This window comes from Guillardia theta (genome assembly GCF_000315625.1).
Source record: "Guillardia theta CCMP2712 unplaced genomic scaffold GUITHscaffold_58, whole genome shotgun sequence".
Classification (NCBI taxonomy): Eukaryota; class Cryptophyceae; order Pyrenomonadales; family Geminigeraceae; genus Guillardia; species Guillardia theta.
In genome coordinates, this window is record NW_005434616.1 from 289,966 (window position 1) to 300,893 (window position 10,928).

The following is a 10,928-nucleotide window of genomic DNA, read 5'->3' on the forward strand; positions in this document are numbered from 1 at the left end:
GGAGGGAGTGAGGGAGGAGGGAGGAAGAAACAGGAGAGCGAGGAGGAGGAAACAGAAAAGGGGGAGGAGGAGAAAGTAGGTAGGAGGAGGAGATTACGAACTTGATATTGTCGTGGAACGCAATGTCCATGCCCACCATCTCGAGGTCAATTTCGATCTGAGATATTCAAAAGTTGAGGACGAGAATGTTAGAAGGAGCCGCAAAAGAGAAAGAAAATTTTAAAAATTAGCAAGAGAGCCCTGCCAAACTCGTTTGCCCCTTCCTCTCTCTCCCCCAGTCCCCCCTACGCTCTCTTCCTTCCTCCCCCCACTCTCCTCCCCTCGCTCCCTCGCTCCCTCGCTTCTTTTCCTCTGCCTTCACTCACTCGCAGATTCTCGAAATGCTTGAGGCAGGCGAGGAGCACATACCCGAGGATGGAAACCCAAAGCTGAGGAGAGGTGAAAGCTGAGAAGTCGGGGAGAAAGACAGCTGGGGGTGGGAGAGGATGGGGGGCAGAGGGACAAGAAAGGAGCAAGAGGACGATAATGACGAGGAGCAGAATCAAGCATGAATGTAAAGCGGTGAGAGGAAGGCAGAAGAGAAGGAGAAGATTAAACGAGCGGTACCAGGGGAAGCAGCAGAGCCAAGGTCTGAGCTGCCAGCAAGCTGCCGCCGTTGCCTAGCAGAACTCCTCCTCCCGAGAACTCGTTGACGGATCTTCGAGAGGCAGAAAGTTAGAAGGAACTGCAGGAGCAGAGGAGCTTTTCTCCCGGCCATGCTTGCCTTCTCTCTCACCCAGAGGGAGGAGCAGAGGGGAGCGTAGAGGCAGAAATTCAACACAGGAAAAGGAGGTATCATAGCAGGCGGCGATGAAAGGAGGAGAAGGAGGAGGAGGAGGAGGAGGAGGAGAGAACTAGCATTCTCCTGTCCCAGTTAAGTGATACCTCAAATCTCGGACGTAGTGTTCGGAAGAGAACAGACCGGGGACGAGGGTCCCCCACATACCTGAAGGGATGTAAGGAGATCGAGAAGGAGGGAGTGAAGGCAGTGAGGGGAAGCAGGAGGTAGTGAGGAGGAGGAGGCGGAGGATATGGAGGATTTGGAGGTGGAAGAGGAAGATGGGGACGACGGAAACGAGGAAAGGAAGGAAGAGAAGGAGGAGAAATGAACTATCAACGGTGGAAGGGCAGGTGGAGGAGATCAGAACCCGAGAGGCCATGCACGGAGCTGACGTCAAGAGCGTCATCGATGTGAAGGCGGAGGAGTAGACGCGAGCCGGCGAAGCAGAGGCCAGCTCCAATCACACCCACAACTGACGAGGCAGATATGAGAAGCTCTACCACTCACCCTGCCTTCCTCCCCCTCCTCCACCCTCCTCCGCCCTGCTCCCCCTGCTCCTCCCTCTCCTCCTCCTCCCTGCTCCTCCTTCTCGTTGTTCCCCCCTCTCTCCAGTGTCTGCCTCCACTCTCCCGTCATCCTCTCATCCACACAAACCGCATCCTCCTCCCTCTCCCTCCCTTATCACCGATGGCGAAGTAGGGCTCAATAATGGGAGCTGATGCAGAGATCGAAACAAGGCCTGGGACAAGCTCAGCAGGAGCACAGCTGGAGGGGAGTGTCAACCCGCAAACGCGCACTTCAGGACTGTTCCGACGGAGTGGCAGCTGAGAGCAGGGAGTGACTTGTCAATGTCAAAGTTTTCAAATTTGTCACCGGAGGTAGTAGACGCTCAGGAAGATCCCCACGAGGGTTCCTGATGCTGAGGCTCAGCTTGCGAGAGCGGGGGAGGAGGGGGGTTCGGGAAGGATGAGGGAAGGAGGAGTCACGAGAGAGGAGAATGGAAGGCAGTCGAGGAGGAGGTGAGAGCAGGCGGGAGAGAGGGGGAGGAGGTTGGATTAGAAGAGAACAAGGAGGAGGGAGCAGAGGAGCGTGATGTGTCTGTTCACCAGAGGATAGAGCGATCAAGGAGGATTCAAAGGCTCTGGCGCATCATCGTTAACAGGGAAGCAAGGATCGACCAGAGGAGTCTCCTCCTCCACTCCTTCCTCTCTCGCTCTTCCCCACCTTCCTGACGACGTGCTGGAGTTGGAGTAGGCACCTAGCCACGAACCACGTCACTCCTGAAGGTGGTGTGGGAGGCTGCAAGAGCTAGGGAGGGCAGAGGGGCGGAGGGTGTGAAGACCTCTGTCCCTGCTACCCACCTGACAGAAATCCGAGCCAACTCAGGATGGCCAACGACAACCCCGAGTAGACGAGCGACGGGTTGTTGCTGGGAGGAGCAGCATCGTCGTCAGCAACGAGGTCCACCGTGTCCTCTCACAGCAAGACATCATCGTCGTCGTCATCCTGCACAGGATATTCTCCAACTCATCCCACTCCCTCACATGCTCAGGAACTTGGGAGAGCAGGTCCCGTCCGGAGTGAACCTCCCCATCCTCGGCCCGATCATGATCGCACCGATCACACCCATCACTCCTGCAAGGAACACAAGCCGACAGGTCAGGACGGAAGGGAACTTCGTATGGGAGCCAACCAGCGATCAGGTGAACTTGTGAGGCCCCTCCAGAGTCGATGCACCCGATCCCTTCCGTTGCTCTGCCGTCCTGCAGGTGCAACATGGGATGCATGAGCTGGACAGCAGGACAGCGCACACGTCTCCTCCTCCTCCTTCCTCCTCCTCACCTGCAAAAATCCCCCCGAAGATTTCATCCAGTGGCTCGGGAGGGGGTACACGAGGACGGAAATGAGGAGGACGACGCAGGCGTAGCTGGAAGGAGCAGCAAGGGAAAGTCAGTGCATCTACCTCACATCTTGTCCTTGTAGTAAGGACCGTGGTAACTTACGCGGCTATCTGAAACCTTTCCGTCACGCTTCCGTTGAAAATGGTGACGGCAATCTGACATTTCAGGCCCTCCACAACAATCTGCCACCAGCTACTGCGAGTCAGCAAGCAGCAGCAACGCAAGTCAATGTGTCACAATTCGTTCTTGGCCGTCACCGCAAAGTCCGAGTTCCCGACAAATGAGTTTCCAGAACCAAAAGCGAAGCCCTGGATCAAACAGACGCGATGAGAGGGAGGGAGGGACGGGAGAAGTGGGGGGAGGCGACAAGGGAAGGGGAGGAGGGAGGAGGGAGTTCTCACGTATCCGATGAGGTACCACATGATGATGACACAAGCGCTGCATATCAGACTGCGAAGAAAGACCTGTCGGGGCGATGTCAACAACAAATTTCATGCAGACGACCAGAAATGTCGAATGCACTCACGCTCTGTATGTTCCGATGGGAGACAGTCCCAGCCTCATACAGTGTCAGCCCGAGGTGCACGCCTGCAGTGAGTCACGTTGGTATGTCACTGGCGACGCGTATTCTACCACAGAGGAGCACTGCATCGATGAGCATTGCGCTGGACATGTCGGCTTGCCCTGCTTCAGTCAGCCATGCGTTCGATCTGCGGAAGAATCATCCTGGCCAGGAAAAGCCTGCATCGGGTATCGTTAGGCAAAGCAGACGCGGAGGGCTCTGTCTTTGTATCTCAAAACTTCGAATCGTGTCATGTCAGTTTCACACTACGTCTGCCTCCTCCTCCTCCTCCTCCTCCTCCTCCTCCTCCTCCTCCTCCTCCTCCTCCTCCTCCTCCTCCTCCTCCTCCTCCTCCTCCTCCTCTGCATCTTCCTTTTCCGCTTCCTCTGCATCTTCCGCTTCCGCTTCCGCTTCCACTTCCGCTTCCTGAGTCTTCCCCTCCCCCTTCCCCTTCCCCTTCCTCTTCCTCTTCCTCTTCCTGTCCGCTCGCTTTCCATCCCACTCTTGCTATGAGTGTAACTTGATCAACCATCCCAGTCTCTTCTCTTCTCCCTCCCTCCCTCCCTCCCTCCTCTCTGCAGCCTTCCGACCGATCCCCTCCTGCTGTTCATAAAATCGACAACAGCAAATTAGTGAAATATTAGTGTTAATTTATAGAAATAATATTAATAACAAATAACTTTCATTTGCAAATTTTGCTGAGAAATAGAATTAAATGTTATGATCAGTATTAAATTTGGATCCAGATTAGTGTTATTATCTGCATTGTCGGGAAGAGGCATATGCTCGCAGAGACAGGCCATCGTTGATCAGAGCGGGAGAGGGCAGGCAGAGCAGAGCAGAGCAGAGCAGAGCAGAGCAGAGCAGAGCAGAGCAGAGCAGAGCAGAGCAGAGCAGAGCAGAGCAGAGCAGAGCAGAGCAGAGCAGAGCAGAGCAGAGCAGAGGGAGGAGAGGTGGAGAAGAGGAGAGAGGAACAGAAGCATATAGAGCAGAGGAGACGGCAGTGAGTTCACGTCCCTCTAGCTTCTACAAAAGAAGATGATCGATGCAGACGATTACAACCCTGAGGAGGAGGCGGTCAAGGTCGAGTACGATGTTGAGGCCTGTGAATGGAAGAGGACGACGAGGAAGATCATGATAGGCAAGGACTTCTTCGATTCTGGAGAGAAATTTGGTTGTGTCTTTGTCAGGGATGTGCTAGAGGGACAGGTTCATGTTATCAAGAGGCTGCTTCATGCCGAAGAACCGCCAGAGGCAGTTTATGAGACTGTCCGGACCGAGGCTATCGCCTGCTCCATGGCAGATTGCTACAACACCTACGACCCCCCCAAGAAGGTTACCTTCGTTCCAACCTTCATTTACCTCCTAGTCGGGCGGGCGGGCCAGCCTGCAGTGCGGGTAGAGCCGTACATCCACAACTTCCGCAAGGAGCCGGTGAGGACATTGACGTTGGAGCACAGACTTGATCTGGACACCCTGGAGGCCTTCGAGCTATTCACCTACGAGCGCTCGCAAGCCTCCTTCGTGCTGGTCGACCCTTTCTACATCTCCGACCTCTGGTACAGGCCGACGTGCCACTCGGTGGACGGGGAGGCGTCGGACGGGATGGACCTTGGCCTCAAGGGGATACAGCTGTTCCTCGTGAAGCACCGGTACAACCCTGTGTGCCAGAAACTGGGCCTGAGGAACCCCTCCTGCCTGCTCGGGCTGCGCAGCGAGGACAGGACCCTCGAGCTTCCTGCAGTCCCTTCCGCGTCTTCGCTTCCTCCTAGCAAGACTCCCGGTGCTAGCGTGGGAGGTCGTACGAGCTCCTTGCCGCGGTCGATCCCTCGATCAGGCACAAAGACCAAGAGCAGGAAGCTGGAGGAGAGGGGAAGGAGGAGCAAGAGCAGGGCGTCGTCCTCCTCCTCCAACCGCAACGGGATGGCGGGGATGCAGCTCGAGATCGCCAACAGGCAGGTGACTGTGCTGCGAGTCTGCAAGGACGGGCCGGCTGACCAGGCGGGACTGAGGCGGGGCCACGTCATCCGAACGATCGGCGGGGTGGCGGTGAAGGGGATGGACATGGCGGCAGTCCAGCGGCTGCTGGAGGGGAAGCACGGAGCTGTGAAGAGGATAGTGGCCGCAAACTCCGTGGTGGAGCAAGACCTGGTGTTCGACATGACTCTCGCAGCTGGGATCGTGGTGAACGATCGATTCCTGTTTGCTGACACGGAGGAGGTGTGGGACGAGGACTTTCCGTCACAGCCGCAGCAGCGACACGATAGCAAGAGCTCTTCGCAGGGGGGCGGCAGGGAGACGGGCCCGTCCGAGTCGCAGACTTATGTGCAGGGTGTGGGGGGTATCGCGCTCGCTGCTGATTCGACGGGCATAGACGATGACTGGGAAACAGTGGATGTGGAGGCTGAAGCGGAGGAGGCTGATGAGGAGGAGGCAACTGGAGGGGTAGCTGAGTTTGAGGAGGAGGAGGAGCTCGGCGATGAGGAGAAAGAGGAGCAGGAGCAGGAGCTCAACAAGGAGGTACTGGTGGTGGGTCGCGATGTTCCCATCCTGCTTGGCATGAGGGTACGGATGCTGCCGGAGTACATGCAGCATGGCACTGGCTCAGTACAGTCGGCGAACTTCCTGAGGAAGTACGTGGCGGTCAAGTGGGACGACGGATGGGAGGATTCCTGCCTGTACGTGGGGGGAGGGGGAGAGTACTACCTGCGTCAGTGGAGGGAGGGGAAGGGACGAGATTGAACTGACGATCTCTTATAAACGAGCCATGCTCAGGAAGAGAAGAAGAGAGGAGGAGGAGGAGGAGGAGGAAGTTTTATTTGCTGAGGCAACACAGCTCTGTCCTCTGTTCTTGACCCTCATCACTCCGCCTTAGCGAACCTCTCGATTGCCTGCAGGGCACGCACGTCATCTCCCACCCGCTCCCAATAGCTGAGCTGAGAAATTTGTTTCTCACCTTGTCAAACTTCTCGTACTTGGACAGGACGCGGTCGAGCGCTGACTTGCCGTTCTCCTACGAGCCCGCATCATAAGGCGAAGCCTGACAGGAAGCAAGGGCCAGGAAGCAGGAGGAGGAGAGCAGGAGCAGCAGAAGGGGCAGAGGGAGGAGGAGGAAAGTAGCAGCAGCAGCAGCAGCAGCAGCAGCAGCAGCAGCAATCAAGAAGATGACACTGGGAGAGGAGGGTCACCCTCAGAGTAGACGCGGTCTCGTCTGTTCCCACGTAGCCGGTAGAGTAGAGGTTGTAGTCGACCTCGGCGATGAGCTGCAGCAGAGACCAAGGAAGTTCAGGGAGAAGGGAAGACGAGAGGAGCAGGAGGAGCAGGAGGAGCAGGAGGAGCAGGAGGAGCAGGAGGAGCAGGAGGGGGCGAGAGGGGGAGCAGGAGATGAAGGTGTTATTGACGGAGGGGGGAGAAAAGGTCGATGGGCAAGGTGTGGAGGTTGTGGCTGGTCTTGATGGACGATGGGAGAGGAGAAAGTCCGAAAGGAGCAAGGAAAAATGAGAGATCGGGAGGAGAGAAGGAGAGGAGGAGAAGGGGAGTGGCGAGAGGAGGAGAGGAGGAGGAAGAAGAGGAGGGAAGAGGGAGGAGGAGACTCAAGTAGTCACCGAGAGGATGATGTTGAATTCTTCCTCCAACTCATCCAGCTCTTCACCGGAGATATCGCTTCTTCTCGCACAGGCCTATCGCTCCTCGTCAGTCCCCTCTCCTCCCGCTCCTCATCATTCCCCTCGCCACCTCCTCTCTCCCTCCCTCCTGAGCACGGACCTTCATTGCACCTTCGAACGCCTTCCTGATGTTGAACAATGGGCTCTTGTTGCCGACAGTGCCCAGCCTCCTGCACAAGCAGTGAGAATTTCCATTCCTTCCTTTCCCCTCCCCTTCCATGCCCTCTTCTCTACTTTACTCTCCCCTGCTCCCCTCTCTCTCTCCTTTCCTCTTCTCGCTCCTCACCTTCGGATGACATCTCCATCTCCAGCTGCGATGTATCCATCCCACCTTCACAGCCTCATCAGATGCAGGAGCATGCGGGCAAACATCTTTCACTTCTCCTGGAGCTCCACCAGTGTCTGGTACCCCGCCTGTTCAACACCCTAAGTCACTAGCACCTCCCAACCCAGACATGAAGTCTCAACGTCGATCTGCGAGAGGTAGGTGGAGACTTTGTTGGGATCTCCCGTCACTTTCACTTGTCCCCCTGCCACCGTCTCGAACGCCTTCTTGAACTCAACGTTCTTGCTCCCCTCGCCTGGTCCCTCCCACAGTCAAGAGCAGCCGGGCGTTCGAGGGTGAAGTCAGAGGAGCAACTTACATCTCTGTCCTCCACCGATCGCTGCTCGGCATTTCAGCTCCTCCTTAGTCGCCTGCTCTCATCCTGTCAGAGCTTCTGAGGCTACGAAGAGGATAGGACAACAGCAAAGGACGGTAACGGGAGGGAGGAGACGAGGAGTCCAGCGCCGGCCTGCACAAAGTTGGAGAGCAGCTCTCTTCCTATCACAGCGACATGTCAGTCAGCTTCTCCTCACAACTAAGAACCCATACTCGACTCAGGGACGTCTTGTTTCATCGAGCAGTCAAGGGAGGGTGGAGCGTTTCTCCTCAACCTGCCGCTGAGATTTCACAACCATGACATGTCCAACCGCGACTCCTCGTCACTCACTGCAACATGGAGGATGCAACGCTTGTCTTGCCCTTCATGGCAGATGATGGTCCGACCGGACACGTCACGAACGCCATGACTGCGCCGAGCGACGCCATCGTAACGGCCGACCGCAGCATCCCCGGCGTGAACATGGCTGCAGTTCCCTTCTTTATAACTGACCACCCCACCTTCTGATTACAGCACTGAACTTGAAGGTACCCCCCTGAAAGATGAAATATGGGTACCCACCCCAATTTAAGACTGTAAACAGCTCTATCATGATATACTCGAATAGGGTAGGGTACTGCCTGTTTGTGTGGATCACCCCCATAACTTTAGTTCCTTCTACCCTGACCCCGTCCATTGCGCCTCCCCGATGGCGACTAGCAGGAGGGACCAGGACCAGGGCTAGAAGAGGAGGAGGAGGAGGAGGAGGAGGAGGAGGAGGAGGAGGAGGAGGAGGAGGAGGAGGAGGAGGAGGAGGAGAACAAGTGGACACCTGGAGACCCACCCGAGTGATTTGAGCAGGAGGCATAGAGCGAAGATGATTGAGATCCCTGTTGGGATCGCAGCTTCAGTCTCCTTTACCTGCCTCCTCCGCCATGTTGTCGTCTCTTTCTTCCCTCATCACGCTCGCTTCATCCTCCAGGGCGGACTGATCAGCTCTATGGTCACAAGCGCCGCAGCGGGTCTGATTGGCATCGCTACCTCCAAGCTCATTGCAGTCCATTCAAAGCTCCCTCAGCCTCCACAGCTACTCCAAAGCTCGATAGGAGAAGATAATGGACCTGTATTCTCTGCGCAAGAGCAGGATTGTCCGGGGAGCACGGAGGTTTGGAAGAAGAGATCGATGAAGACTGAAGCAGTGGCGTCAGGGTCCAACGTGAAGGCTCGTTTGTTTCCTCCTTTTCCCTTTTCTTCAGCTCACTGCACGCGGACGGTGAAGTGCCAGGATGCTGTGAGGTGGCTGGAGGAGGAGGAGACGATCGCAGGAGCGGTGTTCACCTCCCTCCCTGATGTGATCGAGCTGGACATGGAGGGTGAGGAGGAGGATTACAAGAAATGGTTCCTCCATGTTGCTCGGTTGATCCTCTCAAAACTTCAGAAAAATTCGGTTGCAATTTTCTACCAGGTAGAACAAGGTTCTTCCTCCTCCTCTCTTCTCCTCCCCGTCTTCTCTTCGCCTCCTCCTCTCTGCCTCCTCCTCGTCCTCCTCGTCCCTCTTCTATCCTTTCTCTCTCGTCGTCCTCCCTCCTCTTGCTCAGATCTATCCAGTATCCTTTACCCTCATTTCTTCTCCACCTTCCCCCTTCCTCCTTGACCGACAGAACGTCTCCTAGTGCTGCCCATGCCTCTCTTTGCCCCTCGCGCTCTCCTTGGAGCAGTTGCTCAGTTGTTGTTTAACTGGTTCGACAAAGACAGATGTAAAAGTGATGAGCAACCGAAGATGTCAAAAAGGAAAAAAGGGCCAGACATGTAGGAAGAGGAGGAGGAAGGGAGGAGAAGGAAGGGAGGAGGAGGAGGAGAGCAGGAGGAGGAAGGAGGAGAGAAAGATAGGAGAAGGGATGCTCGAGGGGGATGGGGAGGAGAAGGAAAAAGGAGAGGGAATGTTATTGAGAAAGAAGACATTTGACATGTTCAGCAGCACCTCACCTTATCGAGTGGCTTGACAAGTCATTTCTCTGCATGAAAGCAGCAGAAGAGGCAGGATGTAAACTGTTATGGAGGAAGACGGTGAGATGACATGGAAGACACTGAAAGGATGTTGCGCACGAGAGGAGCAAGAGGAGAAGAGAGAGGAGAGGAAGGAGGAAGAGTAAGGTTGCGCTTTGATCTGCTTGCAGGTTGTGAAGGGATCGGCGAGCGCCTTGTGCGTGTCTCGTCCCACTACGACTCACCTGCTCTGCTTCGGGAAAGTAATTCCCCTAGAAGAACCCGGCTACCCTTGCATGCAACTCATTTTGTCTTTCCTTTCCTTTCCTCCCTCTGCTCTGCTCTGCTCTGCTCTGCTCAGCTCAGCTCTGCTCAGCTCAGCTCTGCTCAGCTCAGCTCTGCTCTGCTCAGCTCTGCTCAGCTCAGCTCTGCTCAGCTCTGCTCTGCTCTGCTCTGCTCGGCACTTTCCCCTCTTGAATTTTCATTCCTTGTTGTTCCTCTTCTTTCCCCTCCCTTCTGTCCCCCTCGCGTCTTCGCAAAGCTCAAGCATTGCTCGCAGAACGACGTTGAATATCCTCCCTCCAAGTTCTCAACTCCTGACATCTTTCCTCGCGGCGTCATGACCTGGCCTAAGGTGCAATTCCTCTTCATTCTCTCACGTTTGCAATCTTCCTCGTCCTCTACTCCCCTGCTCCCCCCTCCCTCCTTCCTCCTCTGCCGTTCCCTTCCTCTGCCGTTCCCTCACCTTCACCTCGTCCTCCTCTTCTCCCTCCCGACGTTCTTGTTCTTCAGGCCATCGGACTGGACGCTGCTCTCCTCGGCTGCCGCTTCCTGAAGGAGCAGATGAAATGCGAGCTAGTCATCGACCCATTTTGTGGCTACGTACGAGAGGAGGAGGAAGGAGGAGGAGGAAGGAGGAGGGAGAAGGAGGAGGGAGAAGGGAGGCGAGATGTAGATGGATGAAGGTGCTCAGGGGCGAGAAGGATGGTAGAAAGTCGGAGGTGGTGCTGCACACAGAGTGAGGAGAGGTTGGGGGGCGAGGAGCAGCATCCAGAGGATGGGAAAGTAGAGTCGAGGAGTTGGGGCAGGAGGAGCAGGTGGAAATACGTTTTATGGACTCACTGAGATCCTGTCAGGGGACCATCCTTGCCTGTGCCAACCTGGTGCCGCCCCCGCCCCCCCCTTTCCTCCTCCTCCTCCTCCTCCTCCTCCTCGTCGGCAGCAGCCGGGTCGATGTCCAGCTCCTCTTTTCTCCGCTCGCTTCGGCAGCGGGCGGATGAGGATGCAGGCTCTCGTATTCAATTTCTGCCGGCAGGAGGATCTTTTTTTTTGTTAGAGTTTTTTTTTTTTTTT

The 10,928-nt window shown here is 55.9% G+C and overlaps 3 protein-coding genes across 3 annotated transcripts; 1 reads left to right on the top strand and 2 right to left on the bottom strand.

The window, feature by feature from the left end:
- Nucleotides 1–591: 591 nt before the first annotated feature.
- Nucleotides 592–3,394, bottom strand: GUITHDRAFT_112340 (ammonium transporter; the record flags this gene model as incomplete). Its single annotated transcript, XM_005828557.1, has 18 exons — nt 592–697; nt 925–985; nt 1,188–1,292; nt 1,506–1,559; nt 1,604–1,644; nt 1,694–1,733; nt 1,927–1,961; nt 2,045–2,078; nt 2,182–2,249; nt 2,365–2,455; nt 2,514–2,610; nt 2,663–2,747; nt 2,789–2,831; nt 2,882–2,916; nt 2,959–3,029; nt 3,123–3,185; nt 3,248–3,309; nt 3,355–3,394. 18 exons carry the CDS (start codon nt 3,392–3,394, stop codon nt 592–594), a joined length of 1,131 nt encoding a protein of 376 aa, XP_005828614.1.
- A 927-nt stretch (nt 3,395–4,321) lies between these two features.
- GUITHDRAFT_112341 (hypothetical protein) lies at nt 4,322–6,025 on the top strand (the record flags this gene model as incomplete). The annotated part of the gene is made up of 1 exon (XM_005828558.1): nt 4,322–6,025. The coding sequence occupies one exon, from the start codon at nt 4,322–4,324 to the stop codon at nt 6,023–6,025; it is 1,704 nt and encodes a 567-aa protein (XP_005828615.1).
- Nucleotides 6,026–6,144: 119 nt separating this feature from the next.
- On the bottom strand, nt 6,145–8,079 carry GUITHDRAFT_164343 (hypothetical protein; the record flags this gene model as incomplete). Its single annotated transcript, XM_005828559.1, has 12 exons — nt 7,941–8,079; nt 7,823–7,884; nt 7,695–7,771; nt 7,593–7,644; nt 7,417–7,529; nt 7,328–7,362; nt 7,235–7,279; nt 7,049–7,118; nt 6,889–6,963; nt 6,472–6,546; nt 6,240–6,296; nt 6,145–6,174 (listed from the first exon to the last, which is right to left on the bottom strand). Exons 1-12 carry the CDS (start codon nt 8,072–8,074, stop codon nt 6,145–6,147), a joined length of 825 nt encoding a protein of 274 aa, XP_005828616.1. The 5' UTR covers nt 8,075–8,079.
- Between the last annotated feature and the right edge of the window lie 2,849 nt (nt 8,080–10,928).